The sequence below is a fragment of the Felis catus genome, chromosome A3 (assembly GCF_018350175.1).
Source record: "Felis catus isolate Fca126 chromosome A3, F.catus_Fca126_mat1.0, whole genome shotgun sequence".
Classification (NCBI taxonomy): domain Eukaryota; kingdom Metazoa; phylum Chordata; class Mammalia; order Carnivora; family Felidae; genus Felis; species Felis catus.
Genome location: NC_058370.1, coordinates 38,959,740 through 38,984,416, shown reverse-complemented (window position 1 = coordinate 38,984,416; position 24,677 = coordinate 38,959,740). Strand labels below are relative to the sequence as shown.

The 24,677-nt window shown below is 36.3% G+C and overlaps 1 protein-coding gene across 18 annotated transcripts in view; it reads left to right on the top strand.

The window, feature by feature from the left end:
- The window catches only part of TASP1 (taspase 1), a 298,108-nt gene that overhangs the window by 139,289 nt on the left and 134,142 nt on the right, over nt 1-24,677 (top strand). For 12 of the 18 annotated variants that reach the window (XM_045053884.1, XM_045053888.1, XM_045053885.1 and 9 more), the window contains one exon: nt 13,528-13,638. In XM_045053884.1, coding sequence (XP_044909819.1) covers nt 13,528-13,638 — 111 coding nt within the window. Of the gene's footprint in view, nt 1-12,942; nt 12,985-13,527; nt 13,639-24,677 lie in introns of all 18 variants that reach the window. The other 6 variants (XM_045053892.1, XM_045053893.1, XM_045053896.1 and 3 more) reach the window with 1 other exon arrangement.

Genomic DNA, 24,677 nt, shown 5'->3' with positions numbered 1-24,677 from the left:
TGCGGAACACTGTGCTGTAGATGAGATATTTTCCTATGTTTAATTGTAACTGTTGTAATATATTTTTCTGTACTTTAAATAATTATGAAATGCTAAAGCACATATTAATCACATCCTTCTTTGTAAGAGATGAGATCTATAGGAGCTAATTATAAAATTGGTTTCTTTTCATTATTTATTATTGATCGAAAAAATCAGAAAAGCCTGAGTTGTTTTTGATAGATCACTATAAATATCCAAAGTGTGCTGATGGATTATGGATTAGAGAGAGCTAAATATTGAGGAAATACTAAATGTGTGTTGGTGGGTATAACTTTTAGACTTGACTGGATTAGACATCTTCACTATTATTCCATCTCTTTATAAAGCTCCTTATGTTTTCTTCTTGTATGTAATAGGTTCCAGGTTTGATAACCATAGGGACACTGTGAAGACTGAAATCATGTGTGTTCTATCACTTTTAAGGCAGTCCTCTCTTTAATTTCACAAGACAGGCTTGAAAACCAGAAGTAACCCAACTCCAAAATTGGCAGTAAATCCTCCGAAAGGGAAAAGGTGACGTACTGTGTAATAAATTCCTTTGTTGAAAAAGAGATGTTGCAATACTGGAAACTGAAGTACCAAATGTTTCCTTTTAAATTTGGAAAGGCCTTTCCTCATTACTTATCTGTCCCTGTGGACTTCTAACAGGGGATGTGTTGAAAGATTTTTCAGATGCCCACTAGCCGCAGTGAGAGTGAATGGCAGCATTTATAAGATGACATAAATACTTCACAATCATCAGTAATCCTTGGAGATGTGTGGTGTGCCAGTGGTACTGAATGTGAGCTTTTGTTGCTGCTGATCCTGTACTCGTGTATGCAGGCTGCCTGGGAATGTGGCTTATGTCTCTCCTATGAATGCAACTTCACTTTCCCCCTCTGGGGGCTCTTTGTATTAGAATGAGTTCTAGGGTGGTTTAGAAGAAATAAAGTTTCCCAATGAAGAGAAAGATCTGGATTAGGAGTTATACTTTAAAATCCTAATCTCATTGTGAGATCCTGTGGAGGAGTTATCATAATCTTCTATATGTAAACATTACATTAAAACCCTACGTTTGAAAACTACATCAAAAACTTGACACATAAGGCCCTTTTAGTTTTCATTTTGTAACAATTTGGCTCATTAAATTGAGACACCATTAAATTGAGACCAAGATTAAAAAAAGATGAAAACTTATCTTGAAATGATGAAAATGTATCTTAAGTGTTACCCAAGAATTGGTAAAATTTTGTTTCTCTATACTTACTGCAAACACTCTTCATTTTGTTACTTACATATTAGAACTAAAACATGATTTGACAGTATGATTTTGGGGGGCTGTTATGTTTGCATATTTTTAATTGTCTTAGTTTGAAGGCTGTATCTATCACTAGAGCTGAGGTGAAAATACTCAGTGTGATGAAGGTCAGATGAATAAAACACCTGTAGCATTAGTTCACGGTCTCATTTACCAACTCATGAACTCAGGTAAAGGGAAGTAAGTGCATGGGACCAAATCCCATTATGGGAGTCTCTGCCTTGGTCTTTACATCTTGCCTTAAGAGAAAGTACTGTGAATGCCAGAGTGTAATGTTGAAGTCAGGCAATAAACCTGTTGGGGGTGGGGGGGTGGGGGGGGAAGGTATTTATTAAAGGAATTAGGGAAAATAGTAAGAGTAAATAATGAACAAAAATCATGCATAACCTACAATTCCTGGATAACCACAGTTAAAATGTTTTCTGCCAGACTAAAAGGGATTTTTTTTTTCATATTATTTGTTTTGTTTTGATAATGAAAGGTTTACTTAGGTGATCATTTTGACTCTATGTGAAATCTCAGTTTGCTTTGAAGCAGTAGCCTTTAGAATTGCAAATCAAAGGCTAAACTCCTTTTCAACTGTATTCTGGGCTCTCAGTGATGATTGTCAGGCTAGCTGAGAATCACTTTGTCACAATAGAAGAAAAGTACACAGACTAGATTGAGGTGAGACAATGACAGAAAATGGTTTTCCTTAAGGTTATTACCTTTATTGTAATATTTATTAAGTGCTTACTAAGGGCCCAACTTGATGCTAAATGTTTTATGTGCATTATTTCATTTTTGTCCTCACAATAGCTCCATGGGGTAGTTGGCTACTCAGATTTTTCATTTTACAATTGAATAAACTGAGGCTTAAATAAAGACTTCCAAAGTCACTCAGCTGGATTTAAACATGAGTGTGACAATAGAATAGAAAATACTAATTCCTACTGTATAGGGCCTTAGACCTTAAGTAAGTGTGTGTGTGTGTGTGTGTGTGTGTGTGTCTGTGTGTGTGTGTGTGTGTGTTTGAGAGAGAGAGAGAGAGAGAGAGAGAGAGAGAGAGAGAGAGAGAAATAGAATGCACAAGGGGTCGTCCTCTAAACAAGACCCTGCTGCTTGACTGAGAACTCTCAGATTTCTCCTTTAGTAAAGATACAGAAACTCTTTTGTAATGTAGGCCAATGTGTTTACTAGAGAAATGATGGCATTATTGGACACTTGTAGATGAGGGAAAAATAAAGATGCTCTATTTACCTTCTAGTTTCCTCGGAGTTTTGCCAACTTTTTCTGGATCCTAAACAAACCCACAAACAGTCATTCTAAAGATTGCCTCCCTATAGTGGTCTTATGACTTAGGGAAGTTGTCACTTTTTACATGGATAAAAAGTGCTATTAAATATGTAAGATTCCATTTTTCAGGCATTATAAAGGATTTATTTTAATTAAAATGACTCTCATTTATTCAAATAAATTTGGCTGTTGGTAGCAATTAAATATATCATGGATTTTCCAGAATAACTCAGTGAAAATAAGTATACTCAGACCAATGATATTTTTCAGGTATTGCTGAGAATGATATTTGATAGATAAACCTACACAAACTTATCAAAAATTATATTTGACTCAATGCAGTTTTATGTTTGAGTTGAAGGAAGTAAATAGAAGTTATCTTCTTTCAGTGTAAAGTTTTCTGAGTCATTTTCTTGCTCAGCAAATAGCTCTCTATATAGATTAAGAATGCATTTGGCCTAAATGTCCACTGACAGATGAATGGATAAACCAAATGTATATATACATACAATATATTATTTAATCTTAAAAAGGAAGGAAATTCTGCAACATACTACCATATGAACGAGACTTGGAGGACATTTTGTTAAGTGAAATAAGTCAGTCACAAAAGGACAAAAGTATATGCTTCTACCTATGTGAGGTACCTAGAGTAGTCAAATTTGTAGAGATGGAAGTTAGAATGGTGGTTGCCAGGGTTGGGAGGAAAGAAGAAATGAGGAGTTGTTGGATGGGTGCAGAGTTTCAGTTGAAACTCTGAGTTTCAGATGAAAAAGTTCTGGAGGTAGATGGTGGTGATGGTTATACAGCACCACAGATGCCACTGAAGGTATGTTTAAAAAATGATTAAATGGTAAATTTTATTTTATATATATTCCAAGACAAGAAAAATGAAAAAAGAATGCGTTTGGGCTTAAAAAAGAGAACTCAGTTATAGTGGCTTAAACAGGTTGTTTTGTTTTATTTTAGATCTCATGTAACAAGAAACCTGGAAGCAGACTGGGGTCAGTAACCGGTCTGTCCTTTCTCTCCTACATTCCTCTGTTGGTATGCCTTCCCTCTTATGTATGTCCCCCCATGGTATAGGATGGCTGCTATACCTCATTTAGCTCTGCAGATGCAGACATGGAAAATTAGATTGAGTCAGACATGACAGAGACATTTAATGTAGTGCTTCCTGACTATTTCTATACTCCTCCATATTTCACAGCCCATTTGTGGTTGCCTGAGACCATGTGACTATTTCTGGCCACTAGACTGGAGTGGAAATTATGTGTGTGACTTCCAGGCCCTGGATGCCCTCTTGTTCTGGAGTAGGTATAATCCAGGAGGTGCAGTTATAGATGATGGCATCTCTATGAGCCTAGGTTTGTTCCTGAGTGACTGTGTGGAGTACATTCTCTGGTGACCCAGGTACAACCTATAACATTAATGAGAATTATATTTTTGTTATTTTAAGCCACTTGGACTTGGTGATTATTTGCTTTTGCAGTCTTGTGTAGTACTTTGACTAATACTCCCGAGTGGGCTTCTGCCAGACAAGTTTGGTGAAGGCAAACTTGTAGGCTTTTAGGAGTAAGAGAATGGATATAAGTTGATGAAGCATTGGAGTTTTATCCGGATAAGGAAGGAGGTAAGGCCCCAAGAGGAGTGCAGGATAGTTCGAAAGCAACAGAATTAATGGATGGCAGTTTTTAGTGAGGTGGAGGGAATCGAAGTGCTCCAGAGGTGAGCTGGAAAGATAGGAGGGGTGGGATGATTGTGGTTGAGACTATGGAGGAGTTAATGTTATTGATAATGACATAGTCATGGGAGGGAATGTATGAGGTAGTGCGGATAACTTGAAGAGAGGATATCAGAGAATCTGGATGTCAAGCTGTTTGTTGGGAGAATCATCTAGGTAAATATTAAAATCAGCAGAAATTATGACAAGGAGTAGTTTGGGAAGAGTAGAAGTAACCTGGGAGCTAAAATCTCAAAGAATTCTTTTTTTTATATGTCTGAACTGTTTGTATTCACCCTCACTCTCAAATGGTAGTTTTAACTGTTTCTGGGTTGACAAGTTATTTTCTGTTTATTGCCTTCGCAATAAAGATATTAGTCTTCTGGTCTCTTTTGTTGGTTGGGAACTTACCAGTTAAAATTTTAAATTTCTTTGTAGATGATCCTCCTTTTCTTTATGATTAGTTTATTTTTTTTATTTAAAAAAAAAATTTTTTTTCAACGTTTATTTATTTTTGGGACAGAGGGAGACAGAGCATGAATGGGGGAGGGGCAGAGAGAGAGGGAGACACAGAATCGGAAACAGGCTCCAGGCTCTGAGCCATCAGCCCAGAGCCTGACGTGGGGCTCGAACTCACAGACCGCAAGATCATGACCTGGCTGAAGTCAGACGCTTAACCGACTGCGCCACCCAGGCTCCCCTATGATTAGTTTTTAATTGCTTTTGGTCCAGAGCTTCACTACAGTAGGATTCATTTTCTTTGGAACTCTGTATGTATCTTCAGTTTAAGAATTTCCTTGTAACTTAAGTTCTGATAACACTTATTCATGATCTCTTCAAATGTTGGTACTCTCTCACCCCATTCTTTCTTTTCTCTATTTCAAAATGCCTGTTAATATGTTGGATATTCTCATTTTATACTCTAGGCTTCTTAACTCCTCATTTTACTTCTTTTTATCATTCTAGGATACTTTTTAGATTTTTTTTTCCCATAGGTATACCTTACATTTCTCTCTCTTGCATTGAGTTTTTTTTTTTTTTTCTTGCATTGAGTTTTAAACAATTTTCTTTTAATTTAAGAAAGTTTTATTTGGTTCCTTAAAAAATCTTGTACACCTCCTCCTGGCCCCTACTCCCAGTTTGCCTTGTTTTTAAAAATTATGATCTCCCTTCCTTTTAATCTTTGTACTACAAATTGTTTTAATATAGGGATAGTCAAACTATGACTTGTGGGCCAGATCTGGCCTGTGGTCTAAATTTGTACAGCCCATGAGCTAAGAATGATTTTTAAATTTTTAAAGGATTGTTATAAAAATAAAAGAAGAAAATTTGACAGAGATCATATATAGACTACAAAACCTACAATATTTACTTTATCTGTTTTAACTGAAAATGATTATCAGCCTCTGTTCTATTAACACTTCTTGGTTTGATAATCTTTTACATTATTTTTTTTATATCTGCTCATTCCATCTTGGTGTGTGTGTGTGTGTTTGTGTGTGTGTGTGTGTGTGTGTGTACACATGCGTGCCCATGCATGTGTGGTTTGTAATTTTTTTTATTATGAATTCATCTTCAGTTTGGGTTTTGAAAGGTTAAGGATCCCCACAAGAGGAAATGTATTCTAATTCTTACAAGAGAGGACATGTATTATAATACTGAAGGCTTTGAGTGTGGGGCATATTGAAGTTTCAGCAACAGGAAGTACATTGGGAATGAGTGAGCTGAGACTGGGCTTAGGGTTGGGATTAGTGGGAGATGACTTGGCATGGAGAGTGGTTCATAGTGGGCTGTGGGAATGTCCAAGGTTCCCGCTGAATCTAGGGTTCTCATCTAAATCTCCAAGGTTGATCTATAAAATACACAATGAGGGCACTGGCATCTGGACTGGACAGGATGGCAGTTTACTGAATACTCAGTAGTCAGGAAGGGGTCCAGCACCACTAGGGAGATCTGACATTTTGCAGCAGCACCCCTGCCAACTGCTGTGCATTCTGGACCTGGCACCAAGTAAGTGCTCAGTAACAATCTGGTGAGTGAGTTGATGGGGGAAGAAATGAAAATCAAGTCCACATTTTGGGGACTGTTAAGTACCAGGCAGGTGTCTGTTGCCAACTTTTGCCCTAGACTACTAACAAGATAGGAAGAACCTGGAGAGATACCTCTAGTAGTTGTTTTATAGATACCCTTGGTTTCTCTACCCAAATAATTATGTCATCTGCAAAGCAGTTTTGCTTCTTTCTTTCTGATATTTATGCCTTTTATTTATTTTTCTTGCCTAATTGCAATAACTTGAGCTTCCAGAATATTGTTGAATAGAAGTGATAAAAGCAGACATCATTATCTTGTTTCTGATTTTAGGGAGAAGCAATTCAGTTTTTCACCATTAAGTATGATGTTAACTGTAGGTTTTTTACAAATGCTGTTTATTTATGGAAATCGATAATCGAATTTAGAGGCTTTTTCAGATTCAGGGTAAATATTTTGATGTGGGGCAAGACTACAAGGTGTAATTTTATCAAGGGGCATTTAATGTCTGGTTGTATCTTTTTGTGCTGTTAGCAGCTATTGATGATTGTTGCCTGTATTAGTTATTACATTATGGGTTATAAGTGATTATATTCTAATTCTCTGTAATTATTATTTACTTATTAGTTGGGGCATTTCTATGGAGAAAATTTTCCTTCATAAACTATTTGGTTTCCCTGCTGTACAGTTGCTATAGGAAGGACAAAGAAATGCTAGATTTTTTGCTTTCACTTACCAGTTTTCAGAAGAGTGAATTGGTTCCATAGCATCTTTCAAACGTAAATGCTTTTTAGAACATAAGTTATGAAGTCACTATGTTTTCAACCCATGCAGTTTTCATTCTTACTGATGCTAAAATAAGTAAGTTTTTATAGAAAATTGATATTTACAGATATACCTTGTTTTACTGTGCTTCACTTTGTTGTGGTTCACAAATTTCTTTTTAAAACAAATTGAGTATTTGTAGCAACCCTGTGCTGAGCAAGTCTATTGGCAGCACTTTTCCAACAGTATTTGCTCACTTTGTGTCTCTGTGTCACATGTTGGTAATTCTCACAATATTTCAAACTTTTTCATTATTATTATATTTGTTATGGTGATCTCTGGTCAGTAATTATGACTTGCTGAAAGCTCAGATGATGGTTAGCATTTTTTAGCAATAAAGTTTTTTAATTAAAATATGTACATTGTTCTAGTAGACATAATACTGTTGCACACTTAATAAACTAGAGTGTAATGTAAACATAACTTTTATATGCTCTGGGAAACCACAACGTTTATCTGACTCGCTTTATTGCCCTGGTCTGGAACTGAACCTGCAATATATCTGAGGTGTGCCTGTATCACTTTTCTTCTAGGTTTGCTGTTAGGTCTTCATTCTATGTATAATTCATGTTTTCTGCTAAGATCTGAGAACATAAATATATACTTGTATGATAAGGACAAAAGGAGGATGCAATGAAAGCCTTATTTCTTCATATCCACATATAAAGAATGGAACTGTTTTCTTTTGAATCACACTTCAGCTATCTGGCAGCATATTCTAAGAAACCTTGGAATTTTGTGGGTGAAACCACATAAGTCAAACTTTTCTTTGATTGGAACCTGCAGGAGAACAAGCTTTTGATGTCAACGCTCTTATGTTAGAGGTGATATATGTCCGAATAGAAGTCATAATTTTAAAAGTTTCTTGGTGAAAAATCAGTCATTGGAAAACCCTGTATATTCTTGTATAACAGCGGAGGAAAAGTCTCTCTGACACATACTGTGTATTTTTGATGTAATGTTAACTTCATGTGGTTTAGCTCTTTGACTTGAGGCATGTGTACATAACCTTATGAACACTCATTTAGCTTATAATATGCCAATTTCCTAACAATTATTATTGTTCTAAAGTATAACATTTCACTCTTCAACATCAAATATGTACACAAAGGGAATTAAAATTTATGGGGTTTCATGAGCTTAGCACAGTGTCTTTACATTGTAAGTGTCAAAAATGGTTTATTTTCTATTAACTTTATTGTTGTTTTATCCCTGATTATAAAAATAATATTACAAAAATTTAACAAAATAGGGAGCACCAATAGTCTTGCTCACAGAGTTATATATTAAATTGCATATCTAGATCTTCTAAGTGTAGATACTTACAAAATGATATTAGATCTGGAAAGATATTTACATTTACACTTTACCAAAAAATATAGGGAAGTTACTTCTGGAAAAATGTCAAGTGATTTTTTTTTAAAGTTTATTTATTTATTTTGAGAAAGAGGGAAAGCACGAGTAGAGGAGGGGCAGAGAGAGAAGGAGAGAGAGAGAATCTCAAGCTGACTCTACACTGTCAGTGCAGGGCTTGAACTCACAAACTGTGAGATCATGACCTGAGCTGAAGTCAGATACTTAACCGACTGAGCCACTTTGGTGCCCAGTGTCAAGTGATTTAAAAAAAGCTTTTGACATTTTTTGAATGGTTTGTATTTTTGGCAGTGAGTACATATTTTATGTGTATTCATAATATACACATATGTGTATATACACATGTGTGTGTATGCATCTTTGCATGTATATACTGAGAGGGTGCAGAGGAAAGGAGGGAAAAAGTGGGAAGGAAAGGTATATATATATATATATGGCATATATGTATATGGCAATCTTTTTCATTGCTAAGAACCTTCTCTCTCCATTTACCAGTGTTGTGTGTGTGTGTGTATGTGCACGCAAATTAATAACATGAGAAAATGTTACTTTGTCCCTGGACCTATTGGGAAATCTGAGTGGATTGTTCCTTCTTTTGCTGTGAGTTTTTTGACTATAGAGTTGAGTCATACTTCTCCTTTAGTCTCAGTAGATGCTGAGATCATTTGATATCCTTTACCTGTTGTGTGAATTAATGAAGGACCTGATTTTCTAAAAAAACTATTGGAATACCTTTGGCAGTTTTTTTTTTTTTTAAGGTGAGCTTTTTATTTATTTTTTCCATGACAAGAACATTTTTTACTTGAAGCATACTTCAGAATATTTGGTTCTAAAAGATGTATATAAACCATTCCATTCAAGAAAAATAAGAATACACATTTTCCTCAGTTATACACAGAAGAATCCCCTGGTGAAATCACATAAAGGACATAACAAATATTAAAAATTTAAGAGTATGGAAATCATACCAGCTATATTTTCCAACCACAATGGTACAAAACTGAAAATCAACAATAAAACAAAGCTGAAAATCTACAATGTAAATATTAAATATTTAACATGTAAATTTTAAACAACACACTATTATACAAGCAATGGGCCAAATAGGAAATCAAATGGCAAATCAAAATATGTCTCAAAACAAAAGAAAAAGAATACACAATATTCCAAAACCTATGGGATGCAGCAAAAGCAGATGTTAGAGTAAAATTTATGATATAAATGCTTGTATTAAGAAAAAAAAGTTCAAATAAACAACATTATACCACAAGGAACTAGAAAAAGAAGAAACTTAGCTGAAATTTAGTAGAGGAAGGAAATAACAAAGTAAAATCAGAATTTAAAAGAGACCAAAATAACATAACATTGAAAGTTATGTTATGACCAGTTTAAAATCAAAAAAAAAAAGCAAAAAAAAAATAAAAAAAACCACACACAAAAAAACAATTGGCAATGCTTTAACTACATTAACTAAGAAAAAAAAGAAGACCAAAAATCAACATGGGGAATGGAAGAGAAAACAATACAACAGATAACCATAGAAATGCATAATGTGATAACAGATTATTATAAACAATTATATACTAACATCAGATATTTTAGGAAAAAAAAAACCTAGATAATCCCTAAAAATGCACAAATTACCAAGATTCAATCATGAATCTTAAAATCCAAGAAGTAGGAAATCTTCTTAAACCATTAACAAGAATGAAAGTTGAATTAGGAATTAAAAATCTCCCAGCACAGAAAAGCCCAAGACCACATGGTTTCATTGGTGAATTCTACCAAACATTTATAAAGTAATAATAACAATATCAAAATCTTACAAATAATAGAGGGAACATATTCAAAATCATTCCATGAGGCCAGCGCTATCCAGATACCAAAGCAGGATGAAAACAATACAAGAATAAAAAAGTCTAATTTGTCCAATATAAGTATTACTACCCTGGCTTTCTTTTAATGTCTGTTTGTGTGATAAATGTCCCTCCATCCCCTCACTTTTATTATTATTTTTAGTGTTTATTTTTGAGAGTGAGGATGAGAGTGGCATAGGGACAGAGAGAGGTTGACCGAGGATCCAAAGCAGGCTCTGCATTGACAGCAGAGACTGACATGGGGCTCGAAAACATTAACTGTGAGATCATGACCTAAGCCAAAGTCAGACGCCCAACCGACTGAGCAATCCAGAAGCCCCACTCAAAGTAATTATTGATAAATATGTATTTATTGCCATTTTTTTACTTGTTTTGTCATTGTTTCTGGAGATTTTCTGTGATCCTTTCTTTGTCACTTTTGGTCTCTCCTTTGCCCTCAGAAAGTCTCCTAATATTTCTTGCAGGTCTGGTTTAGTGGTCATGAACTCCTTTAGTTTTTGTTTGTCTGGGAAACTCTATCTCTCCTATTCTGAATGATAGCCTTGCTGGATAGAGTATTCTTGGCTGCAGATTTTTCCTATTTGGCGCTTTGAATATATCAGGCCACTCCCTTCTGGTTTGACATGTTTCTGTTGAGTTAATCTGTAACTTTCCTTGTAAGTTAAGGACTTCTTTTTATTGCTGCTTTCAAGATTTTTCCTTTAACACTATATTTTGCAAATTTAATTACAAGATGGCTTGTTATTGGCATGCTTTTGTTGATTTTGATGGGAGTTCTCTGTGCCTTCTGATCTGCATGTCTATTTCTTTCCCCCAGATTAGGGAAGTTTTCTGCTGTTATTTCTTGAAATAAATTTTCTGTCCCCTTTTCCTTCTCTTCTTCTGTGACTCCTATAATATGAATGTTATTACATTTGATGAAGTCACTGAGTTCCTTGAGTCTATTCTCATGTTGCATAATTCTTCTTTCTCTTTTATTCAGCTTCATTATTTTCCATTATTTTGTCTAATATATCTCTTATTCATTCCACTGCTTCTTTTAGCCTGCTGTTCATTGCATCAAGCCTGTTTTCCAATCTTGTTTATTGCATTCTTTATTTCTGATTGGTTTTTTAACTTTCATCTCTGTTGTAAGGGTCTTACTGATGTCTTCTATTCTTTTCTTAAGCCCAGTGAGTATCCTTATGATTTTTGCTTTAAATTCTCCATCAAGCATGTTTGCTTAGATCTCCAACCATGGCCTTATCTTGTTCTTTCATTTGGGATAAATTCCTCCATCTTGGCATTTTGTCTAAGTCTCTTCCTTCTTTTTTTTTTTTTTTTAATTTTTTAAATTTTATTCATTTTTGAGAGAGAGAGACAGAGTATGAGCAGGGGAGGGGCAGAGAGAGAGAGAGAGAGAGAGAGAGAGAGAGAGAGAGAGAGGTAGACACAGAATCCGAAGCAGGCTCCAGGTTCCGAGCTGTTAGCACAGAGCCTAATGCGGGGCTCGAACTCACAAACTGTGAGATCATGACCTGAGCTAAAGTGGGACGCTCAACCGACTGCGCCACCCAGGCGCCCCTAAGTCTCTTCCTTCTTTTGTGTGTTAGAAAAGCCAATTATGTCTCCTGCTTCTGAAAGTAATGCCTTATGAAGTCATGTAGTGCCCAGGGTCTGGCGCTTTAGGGAGTGTCTCTGGTGTATGCTGTGTGTGCTGTGCTCTTGTAGTTTAGCTGCTCTGTCCTTTAGGCCAGTCATTTGCAGAGGCTCTCCTTGCCTACTATGGTCAGTATTTGGTCCCTGGCCTGAATGTGATGAGTTTTAACTAGGTGTGCTCTGGTCTGTCTGTGAAATGAGATCTGACACCAGCTCCACCAGAACTGAGGCCCGGCAGAACTCTGGTCAGGAGATGTGGTGTGGGCAGGAGTTTCTGTTGGTCTTCTGGGTAGGAGTAGGGAGCGGCTGTCACACTGGGACTTAGGCAAGCTTGACTGAAAAGGGCAATACCGCCAGAGCAAAGGTGTGTGGGACTTGGTGTAAGCAAGTTAGGCAGCCAGTGTCCATGCTGATCTGCTTCCCTCAGGATTTTATTTTATTTTTTAAGAGATGGGAAGCATAAGGTCTTATGTATCTACTCTTGTCTTTTGGGTAAGAGGACATTTATATTTTAATTAATGCAGCTGATTTTATGTAGAAAAAGCATTTCAAAGGGCACTTAGTATTTTTTTAAAAGACTTATCCCTCCAATGTTATCAAAGTAATTTTTAATATTTTGTATATCTAAGAAAAAAATCAGTCTCCTCAGAAATCTTTTATTTGAACTTATCAACCTGTAATGTAAATTAAATTTCCTTTGTCTTAACTTTGGCAGACAGTTTCTAATATTAACAGGTAGAAAATTGAAATAGAATTCTAGGCAGTGCTTCCTATTGCCATCATGTCTACCCTTTTTTAGTGTGTCTGAATGGTCCAAGTTCACTCCAGGGATTTAAAATGCATTCTTTGTTTTACAATTACAGAGAGTATTCACCTGTGAAGGCTATGTAAGTTACTATTATAAGGTGAGAAAGGTGCTATTTTATTAAGTCCACTTTACAGCTGTTGATGTGACATTTTATCGAAAGGTAGGTAGAGGGAGATGCAGGTTGTTGCTGGCTGTTTAGATTTCTCCCATGCCCCCAGGTATGTGGGGTGCCAGAGGCAAAATGGTAGACTCAGGCCACTTGTATCTAAACAAATAACGAAATGTAAAACAATTTTTTGTAGTTACCCAATAATGGAAATAAGACAGAGCCCTAGGAGATTCCTAGGCAGAGAATTTGAATTCCTTCCTGTATTATGTAAATCATTCCTATGAAAAAGGGGTTTTCTTTTATTTTTCTCTGTTTCCTTTTGACATTAGACAGTTGTTTCTTTATTTTCTGCTGAATCTTATTACTAAAATCCCAGATTGTTCATAGAAGTCATTTCATCCATCACTGAATTATTCTGCAACACAACCACTTCTTAAGTAGTACATAAGGGTGTTTTAGTGCTAAGAGGATAAGAAGGATGTTTATAGCATTGTTTTTCTTCAACTGTTTTTGGTTTCCTTGGATTTCTAGGATGTGGGGAGCATCTTGTGCGTACCATACTGGCTAGAGAATGTTCACATGCTTTACAAGCTGAAGATGCTCACCAAGCACTGTTGGAGACTATGCAAAACAAGTTTATCAGTAAGTATAACATTAAAAAATTACGTTCTTCTAAATATAGATTGATTTACTGAGCTGCAAACTAGTTGGATACCTCATTTGTGCCATGAGATCTAGCTCCAGTCCCTAGGATAGACTTAGACCTTCAATTAATGCTGGTCATAGAGATCTGGTATACCAGATACCCGCTAATGCATGAAATTTGCCATATAACTGATCTAATGCCCAAGCTATGAGACATTATCTAGGATTAGAGGGGTATACACAGTAGCATAAAATCCTACTAAAACAAAATTCAAGGAACAATATCCTTTAAAAGTTTTATAGTACACTTTGATTCTTTTTTTAGTTAGTGTTATATTAATGAATCTGGGGCTGCCATGTACAGTTGTATAAGGTTGAGTTGAAATCCTTCCTGGGCTCCACTTGCCAAGCTGTGTAACCAAATGTGAAGCTGCATCAGTTTGGAGGAAAGGGTGCCTTTTTCTAATCTGTAGAAAGGTTTTGTATAGCCTAACAGTGGCTGTATCTATAACTGTTACATTGGTTTAAAACTATCTGATTAAGTCTGATTTTCCCATCATGTAACATTGAGCTTACCACCATGGAAAGAGTAGTGAAGTTGTATAAGATGTATAAAGTACAGTTAAAAATAAGTTAGGGTAATAACCGTGAATAAATTAGAGAAAGCGTATTATAGGGTTAGTCTGGGAGGTTGTATCTTTACTTGGAGAATTAAGACAGAGTATAATAAGATGCTAATTATGTGATAAGGACAACACAGACAAAAATCACAGAAGGCCTTAAAATCTCAGTATAAGAGTTCACATTTGACCTGATAGAAAGGAGAGAATCCTTATTTGTTTCTAAGTTGACAAGTAAAATGGTATCTTGGGGGAGGGCTTATAAAGTGTATCTAAGATTGTCCAAGACCATCTCTGTAGGCAAGAGACATTAGGACCTGGAAATGGTCCAAGGGATGAAGAGGATGGAAGAAATGGAGAAAGTGGAAATATTGATAGACTCAGATTTTGAGACTAGGTGGATGTAGCCCTCTGGATCAAATCAGGACATAGAAACATTAACATTAGGTTAATCAGGGGAAGTTTAACATAAAGATTTGTTAACTATGTTGAAAGTGTAACTATAATATATAAAGAAACTCTATGTTGTACTCTAGAGAGTGTTCAAGGAAGGACATACTTGTAAAGGGTATAGGTCTTGATGAAGAAGGTATGGTTTGGCCGCCGGGTAGCAGAGAAGAGAAGTTCACTGGTTTGACCAGGCTGGGACTAGTATGGAGTTGCTGAGAAAACAATAAGCCACTCTCTAGAATGCATATAGAGAGCAGATATCAGTACCCATTGGCTGGGTGTGTAGTGGGAGCCTGGTACCAGTGGGGCAGGGACACAGAGGACTTCAGAGTCCACCAGGCCACAGAGGGCTTACAGAGGGACTGACTACTTGGTATTTGACCCTCTGGGCCACAGGGGCTACATGCAGACTCTGCAGGGTCTTGCCAGTGGAGTCTTGTGCAGCTGCAGGGGGCCTATTGCTAAGCCCAGGCTTAGATGTTAAAGTCACCCACCCACACTGTCTTCACACCCACACTGTCTCTCTTCCCCAGCCCATGCTGGATATTGCAGGAAGGGTGCCTATTGTAACTGTTTATCTTCTCTAGTTCAGCTGAATGTCTGAATCCTTGCCTTCATTCTGTTAGTTCCTTCCATATAAGCCTAGTCTCTTTATACATGTCATTTTATATTTGTTTGCCACTTTTCCCTCTCTACTGGATAGCATCGGGATTCAATGGACCTTCTTTGTCATTGGGAGGGACCATCTGCTTCATAGTCACTCTGTTCCCAATGTTGGCTTGTACTGAGATAGGACTTGCTCTTCACTTCCTTACGGGTTGCTGGCTACTATTGCTACTAAATTCACTATGGTGTCCTTGGTATTTTTGTAGTCTTTGACTTCTTCTGTACACACAGCATCCACTTACAGTAGATGCTAGTGTTATAGAATCAGATGATCGGAAACTTCTTGGAATAGTCAGTGAGAATGTCAAGTCCTCACGGCCTAAGTATATCAGGCTAGTTTTTTGTTTGTTTGTTTGTTTTGTTCTGTTTTGTTTTGTTTTACTTTACTCCTAGAGCATCTTGCTGGCCTGAGGGAATGGGGAACTTTTCTATGTGGCTTTCTGTGTCTTGAGGCCCCCTCTATTCTTGGATCCTTCAGATCTAGCTAGGGCTTTTTTATTTGTCTCCTCTTTTTCCTCCACCCTTACCAGCTTGGAAAGAGGGACAGAAGCCTATACCAGTGATCAAGTCTTTTCTTCTGGTTTTCCCACAAATGTCCAGTGTGTCCAGTCATACCCTGACCCCAGTGCTACGTTTAGGGTACTGGTGGGGAACTCCAACTATTTATTTTGCCAAATTTTAGGCTTTACCTGCTCAAATCATATTTCATTCTAGAGCTGTCTGTACTTAGAATTTATGAAAGTCCACTTAGAAGCTCAAAGGATAAAACTTAATATCAGCTACGTAAATACACAACTGATGGGATCAATGGAAGTTTCTGGGGATGGAGATAAAACTATATTTCATTATTGTGCAGGCCTTTAGTAGGTATTGTGCTCTATTAGGAAAGATTTTTAGGGCAGAGAGAGAAAGAAAAACAGATTATGGGCAGGAAAGAATTGGATATATCTGAAGGAAGAACAGAGTGAATAACTATAGGAAAAGAATTCAGTATAAAGAGATTTTGTACACATGCTTTCTTACAGTTATTTGAACTGAGGTTATGAAGATATAAGGAATGGTAGTAATTGTATGCATGCTAGCAAGAATTGCTTGATAGCAAAATGTGAGCTGAGGAATGAGTTAGGGACAGGTCTTTGAGGTCTGCCTCTCATGGTTTTTCTGAAAAAGGTTGATTACATTTGTGTCACTATATCATCAAATATATCAGAATCAGACTTTGGTATTATTGGTCTTTTGTTGTAACAATTACCAACTGTTGATTGCTGTTTTTAAAGGAAACCAAATTATTGACCTTAATAACACATATAATTTATATAATCTGATATTTGTTACCCAGCTATATTAGAAGCATTCTTAGAACATTAGTGGGAAAGAATAGTAAGAGGTGAAAACTGGATGCTCAGGAGAAGTTAACTTCCTGGAACCAATGGTGGATGTGGAACTATGGCATGTGGCAACTTTCTGAAGCACTTTACTGAGTCTAAAACCACAGATTAACCAGCTGGTTGTACCTTTGCAGATTTAGGTCCATGCTAAGGAGTTCCTGAATTCCACTCTGTTCTCTTTTGTTGCTTGTCCTCTCCTTTTCTCTAGCTTTTTGCAGCTACTCAAGAGAGTTGGACTGCAGTCTGTCATTCCGCCACTGGATTCCATGACCTAATACATATTGAACCCCATCTTAAAAATTCCAGACTCATGGAAAGGTGTAAGAAACTTCAGAGCCCACCTGTTTATTTAATAGTTGAAGAAAAGTTTCCAAGTTTAATGACTTGTCCATGTCACTTAGTCAGTGTGTATACTTTCTGTACGATCACACTGCCTTTTTTTTTTTTTTTTTTTTTAAATAAAATGAATGGGAAATAACAGAAGGAGAATGTTCTGGTGGTTAGCAGAGTTGGGTTCTACTCTCAACTCTGTGTCTGACTCACTGGATGTAACAAGTTACTTAAGCTGTTTTGTTTTCTTAAAAAAAAAAACCAAAAATAATGTTAGGCAAGAGACAGTTTCTAAATTCCTTTACATGCTAAGTTCTATGAATCCTCTACTGCATTCAACCTGAAAATGTGAAATTCTTTTTAATCAGGTGATTTGGAAATGGGATTAGAAAATGCAAATTTTCCAGAACCACTTGGGAATTTTCAGGAACCACAGATGATATTTATAAAGTAGGTAGAATGAAATAAACAGAGTTTACCAGAGGCCTGGACAAGGAGCAAGGAGGTTGGGTTCTTTCTTCTTTTAACAGTGATGAAATTCGTTGTTTGTTATAGGACAAGTCTCATTGTTCTCAGTTTCCTCATGTGTAAAATGAGGGGCCAGAAAGTCCCTTCTAGCTCCGAAATTCTATTTGATCCTTGGTTTGTTTACAGGCCAAACTAAACTACTTGTGTGAACATACAGTTGTAAATCAAATTGCTCCTTAATTGAAGCTATGAATTAAAATTGTTAATGGTGGATTTTAAATTCATATTTGAAGTAATTTGGTTGAAATCCTTCTGACAGTGACTGCGACAAGCTAGCAAATACTTTTCTTGGTTTTATGGAAAGACACTACTGTATTCTTCCTTTCTTGCTTCCTTTGCTTTTTCTTTAAAAAAGCATTTGCATAGATAATATATCTAGAGATTCTCATTGCAGTGGATTCATAGAAAAATTTTAGATAATAATCAAGACAGATACCCATTTCCCATTTACTCTAAGTCCCATTGCTTTTGCCAGAAAGAACCACTACTGACAATTTGGTATGTGTCTTTATAGTATATTCTTTTTGTCCATGCACACACCTCTTTCTATCTTTCATCATTTATAACAATTATAGAAGAGATTTCTAATATATTGTTTTGCAAAATACTTTTCACTTAACATACCTTGATACTTTTAATGTATCACTATGCATAGATTTATAGCTGCATATCCCATATCATAATTTATCCATTTCCCTACTGAGAGAGATTCATGTTGTCTGTAATTTTTAAACATTTTTTAACGTTTATTTATTTTTTGAGAGACAGAGAGAGAAAGAGCATGAGTGGGGGAGGGGCAGAGAGAGAGGGAGACACAGAATCCAAAGCAGGCTCCAGGCTCTGAGCTGTCAGCACAGAGCCCGACGCGGGGCTCGAACTCACGAACTGCGAGATCATGGACTGAGCTGAAATCGGATGCTTCACCGACTGAGCCACCCAGGTGCTTCTCTGTAATTTTTGTTTATATCATTTTCCCATGTGTGAATGCCTATTTCTCTGACTCTGAGCATTTTACACGATGCCATTTTCACTCCTTTTGTAGCATATCAATTTTATTTTTTTAACTTTTTTTTAGTGGTTACTCTAGAGGTTGCAGTATACATTTACAACTAATCTAGGTCTATGTTCAGATAATATTATGCCACTTCATGGGTAGTGCAAGTACCTTAAATAACAAAAATTCCTAATTCTTCCCTCTCATCGCTTCTATCATTGCTGTCATTCATTTCAGGCATACATAATCATATATAAGTACACCCTCCCACACACACAAGTGGGTATGTTGTTGCTATTATTATTTATATAAATTATTATATATGTTGGATCACTTAAGAATAGGAAAAGTAAAGTTTATTTGCCTTCCCTTATTCCTTCTTTAATGTTCTTCCTTTCTTTATGTAGAATGATGTTTCTGCCTTATCAATTTCCTTCTCTCTGAAGTATTTCTTTTTAACATTTCTTGCAAGGCATGTCTACTGACAACATATTCCCTTAAAGTTTGTTTGTCTGAGAAAGTCTTTATTCCTCCTTTTGAAAGATAGTTTTGCAGCATACACAGTCAAGTTTGGTGGATTGTGTGTGTGTGTGTGTGTGTGTGTGTGTGTGTGTGTGTGTGTGTGTGTGTTGTTTTTCTTTTGACACTTGAAATATTTCACTTCAGTCTCTTCTTGGTTTCATGATTTCTGAGAAGTCAGATATAATTCTTATCTTTGCTCCTCTATGAGTGTGGTGTTTTTTTTCCCCTCTGGATTCTTTCAAGATTTTTTTCTTTATCTTTGATTTTCTGTACTTTGAATATGATTTGCCTGTATATAGTTTTTTTGGGGTATTTATGTTGCCTGTTGTTCTCTGAGCTTCCTGGATATGTGATTTGGTGTTTGACTTCAATTTGGAGAAACTCTCAGTCGTTGTTTCAAATATTTCTTCTGTCCCTTTCTCTCTTCTCCTTTTGGTATTCCTATTTTGTTTAGTTTACATCTTTTGTAGTTGTTCCACAGTTCTTGAATATTCTGTTTGATGCTTGTTCTGTCTCTTCAAACGGTGTTTTGTGGTTTTTAGTATGCCTTGTAATTTTTTCTTGATAACTAGACATGATGTATTAGGGAAAAAGAACTGTGGTAAATAGGCTTTTAGTAATATGGTGATGAGGTGTTGGGGGAGGAGAAGTATTCTATATTCCTGTAATTATGTCCCAGTCCTTTAATAGCCTATGCCTCTGGTCTGTGAACTTCATAAGTGCCTCTTAGTTTTTCACCCCTACACTCTTCTCCCATGTAGAAGGTTAGAGCTGGATGGAGTTGAATATTTTGCATTGAGTTTAGGCTCCAACAGAACCCCAACAGATTAAGCTCTGATAGAATAGTTTCTCTTGAGGGTAGGCCTTGTTAATGAGAACAGAATGTTCTCTTGTATTTATTTATTAAAAAAAAATTTTAAATGGTTATTTGCTTTTGAGAGAGAGAGAGAGAGAGAGAGAGAGAGAGAGAGAGAGAGACAGAGAGAGAGACAGAGTGTGAGCAGCAGTGGGCAAAGAGAGAGGGAGACACAGAATCTGAAGCAGGCTCCAGGCTCTGAGCTGTCAGCACAGAGCCCAACACAGGGCTCAAACTCATGGACTGTGAGATCATGACCTGATCTGAAGTCAGATGTTTAACCAACTAAGCCACCCAGGTGCCCCATCTTGTATTTAAAAATGGTTCCTTTTCTCCTGTTTCTGCTGGAAACAAGAAGGGATTTTTCTGAGGTCTTCACTACTGTGAAAACTTGGTAGAGCTCCAGGAATTAAAACTCACAAAAGTGTCATCCCATTCCTCACCCCACAAGTTTTTAACTCACCAGCTTGTCCACACTGAGACTCTAGTAGTTCTTCAAAAACAGTTCTGGTTTTCCACTAGTTGTGTGGAGGTTTCTCTTCATGACTTTGCATTCTGATAAGTTGGGATTCTCTGTATCTGACTGTCTCTATTTTGGGGGGCAGTAGTTTACCTTGTAACCTCACTTTTCTGACGGATCTAAGAAGAGTTGTTGATTTTTCATTTGTTGTTAGGATGGAGTAGCAACTTCCAAGCTCCTTACATACTGGACTGTAAATTGGAAGTCTCCTTCACACTCTTTTCAAATGGTTATCATCAATTTTAAGAAAATATTCAAGGGGTTCCTGGGTGGCTCAGTTGGTTGAGCGTTTGACTCTTGATTTTGGTTCAGGTCATGATCCTAGGGTTGTGGGATTGAGCTCCACACTCAACATGGAGCTTGTTTAAGATTCTCTCTCCCCCTTCTGTTCTACCCCAGTTATGTGTTCTATCTCTCTCAAATCAGTCAATCAATCAATCAATCAATCAATCCAAAATCATGGATAAAAAGATAGCTTCCAGTTTTGAGTCATCTTTTCTTGATGAGTGAGGTTGAGCAACTTTTCACATATAATTTGGCCTTTTGTATTAATATGTGAATTATCTGCTCATAGTTCTTGACCATTTTTCTGTTGTACTGTTTGAATGATTTTCTTTTAATTGATATTTAACTTTTATTAATAGTAAAATTACCTAAAATGAAAATTTTTTAAATGGCATAGCAGTAACCATCTCTTCAGAATTTTAAAATGACCTTGTTTTTTTTTTTGAGTGGTGATAATGTTTGATATCTGTGACCTTCTGCAGAAATAAGGTATTGTTTTAAAGTAACTTTACACTTATGATTAAGTAATTTGTTTTCATGTATTTTTTCTAGGCAGTGACTTATTATTTTCTATTTTTTGTAATTTGTAATAAACTCTGAAATTATCTTAAATGTAGGGCTCTTTTAAAATCTATATTTGGGGGCGCCTGGGTGGCGCAGTCGGTTAAGCGTCCGACTTCAGCCAGGTCACGATCTCGCGGTCCGTGAGTTCGAGCCCCGCGTCAGGCTCTGGGCTGATGGCTCAGAGCCTGGAGCCTGTTTCTGATTCTGTGTCTCCCTCTCTCTCTGCCCCTCCCCCGTTCATGCTCTGTCTCTCTCTGTCCCCAAAATAAATAAATGTTGAAAAAAAAAAATAAAATCTACTTTTGAGGGGCACCTGGGTGGCTCAGTCGGTTAAGCAACCGACTTCGGCTCAGGTCATGATCGTACAGTTCGTTAGTTCGAGCCCCGCGTCGGGCTCTGTGCTGACAGCTCAGAGCCTGGAGCCTGCTTTGGATTCTGTGTCTCCCTCTCTCTCTGCCCTTCCCCTGCTTGCACTCTATCTCTCTCTGTCAGGAAATGAATAAACATTAAAACAAATTTAAAAATCTCCTTTTGATAAATGAGACTTTAATGTGATAGAATGGAGTGAAATTGAAAGACATTTTGAAGATTGAACTGTTTTTGTTTCTACTTGCATTACCATTATGTCAAGATCCAGAGCTTTGGTTTGACTTAATATAGGAACATGAAAGAGAATAACCAATTCATGCATTTTTTAAAAAACCACTGTTTGTGTAACATACAAAACCCATAAAAATGGGTACTATAAAAATAGTGCTTTAATAATACTTCATGCTAAGCAGCTGATTATAGACCGAATGCTTAGTTAACTAGGGAAAAGAAATAAATAGGTTTCCTTTTTAGTTGTGCTTTTTAAGTGATTACACACACACACACACTTAAAAGCTCTTACAATGATTCAGATGTGACTTTTCCTATTCATGGTTATTTTTGAATGAACTTGGTTTCATGAATTATTCTTTTTTTCCATGCAAACTGTGGCTGTATGTGTGGTATGTGAACTTCAAGGAGGCATTATAGCTTCTTGCCCAATTCTTAACAAGTAATGTCCCAGTACATTTTTTCGTTAGTTCTGCTCGCTACCAAAAATAGTAGTTGATCAAATGTTATCTGTAAAACTCAAATTTCCCTTTTCTTCTCTTTAGCTTTCTACGCTATTAGTATTATCAACCAACAGTCTCTGTGACCATTGTTGAAAAATACTGTGCAGTATACAGTATTATTATTTAAAAAGTGGTTTTCACTGTATGTTATTTTATACATTTGGGGGATATTCTTACACTGTTATGACATCATAGGTTTATTGTCAAATGCAGAATGCCATCTACAATTGAGTTGAAGGGAGTCCCCTCTTGTGAATTTTCTGCCAAATTGAGAAGTTGTATTTGATAAATGTTTTCTTGTAATGACAAAATTTTTAACCAAAACCCTAATAATTCATGAGCATTAGCTTCCATAGGAAGAACAAAAGTACAATGTCAGTACACATTTTAACCTCTTCCTGAGATCAACTATGTTTCATGAATTTCTTTAGAATTTAAAAAACTTTAAAAACATGCTGTTCTCTTTTTGAAACACTAAAATCTTTTTCTTTTGTACCATTCTGAAGCCTACTCTTTTTATCTATTAAAAAATCAAATGTGTTTTTCCTTTATTATCAGAAATGATGTGATGCTTAGTCTGTTGTACTCACATGTCCAAGTTGCAAAATAAGGAAAACAATAAATTAGGCAAATTCCAAAGCATGATTCATCACTAATCCTTGGGCACTATACATTTATACTTTCAGAATTTTTAACATCTTTTTATTAAGCAAATATTCATTGAAATCCATTTAATGTACTTTGTTGGCTAGTGCAAGAGGTTTAGAGATAAATAAAACAGATTTGTGGGCGCCTGGGTGACCCAGTCGGTTAAGCATCCGAATTTGGCTCAGGTCATGATCTTGTGGTTCATGGGTTCAAGCCCTGTATTGGGCTCTGTGCTGACAGCTCAGAGTCTGGAGCCTGCTTTGGATTCTGTTGTCTCCCTCTCTCTCTGCCCCTTCCCAACTCATGTGCGTGTGCTCTCTCCCTCTCTCTCAAATAAATAAACAAACATTAAAAAAAAATTAAAGGAAAAACAGATTTGCTATCAAGGAGCTTGCATTGTAGGTGAAGAAAAAAAGCAAATGCATAATAATAAAATGTAAGATGCAATAAGTGCCACACTAAAGTTCAGGAAATATAGGCCCTCCTGTTCCTGGCAATTTCATGAAATAGAAACTCTGGAACCTTCTGATTACAAATAATCCAACAGTGCTGGGCAAAATACTAACTGAAAAGGAATCATACTTTCAAGTGAATAGAACAGAATTTTCGTTTAAGGTGGTCCTGGATACATGAAGCTCTCTGGGCTTAATGAAAGAAAATTTAAATCTTTCCTGAAAGAATGTTCTTTCAAGTCAAATCTTAAAATGCTCCTCAAATATGAATCCAAAGTATAATCTTAAATTGCAGTGCAACACTTTACGTAAAGAGAGTTACCATGAGAGAATATATGTCAATAGAAACTGTAACTAGATTACCAAAGATGTTACATATTAGAATTGCTAGATATAAAATATGAAATAAGTATGTGGTAGACATTAACTTGTTTAAAGCTTTTATTTTAATTCCTGTTATTAAATATACAGTGTTATATTAGTTTCAGGTGTACAATATAGTGATTCAACACTTCCATGCAACACACAATGCTCATCACAAGCATACTCCTTAATTCCCCCAGCCCCCTCCCCCTCTGGTAACCATCAGTTTGTTCTCTATAATTAAAAATCTGTTTCTTGATTTGTCTCTCTCTCTTTCTTTCCCCCTTTTGCTGTTTGCTTTGTTCTTTAAATTCCACATATGACAGAAATCATATGGTGTTTTTCTTTCTCTGTCTTATTTTGCTTAGGGTTATACTTTCTAATTGATGTCATTGCAAATGGAATGATACCACTTTTTTATGGCTGAATAATATTCCATGGTGTATATGTACCACATCTTCTTTATCCATTCATCAATGTATGGATACTTGGACTGCTTCCATAATTTGGCTATTGTAAATAATGCTGAAATAAACATAGGGGTGTGTGTATCCCGTTGAATTCATGTTTTTGTATTCTTTGGGAAAATACCCAGTACTGCGATTGCTGGATCATAGGGTAGTTCTGTTTTTAATTTTGTGAAGAACCTCCATACTGTTTTCCCCAGATAGCTGTTCCAGTTGTGATTCCCATCAACAGTACACAATTGTTCCTTTTTCTCCACATCCTTGCCAGGGTGAGCACCTG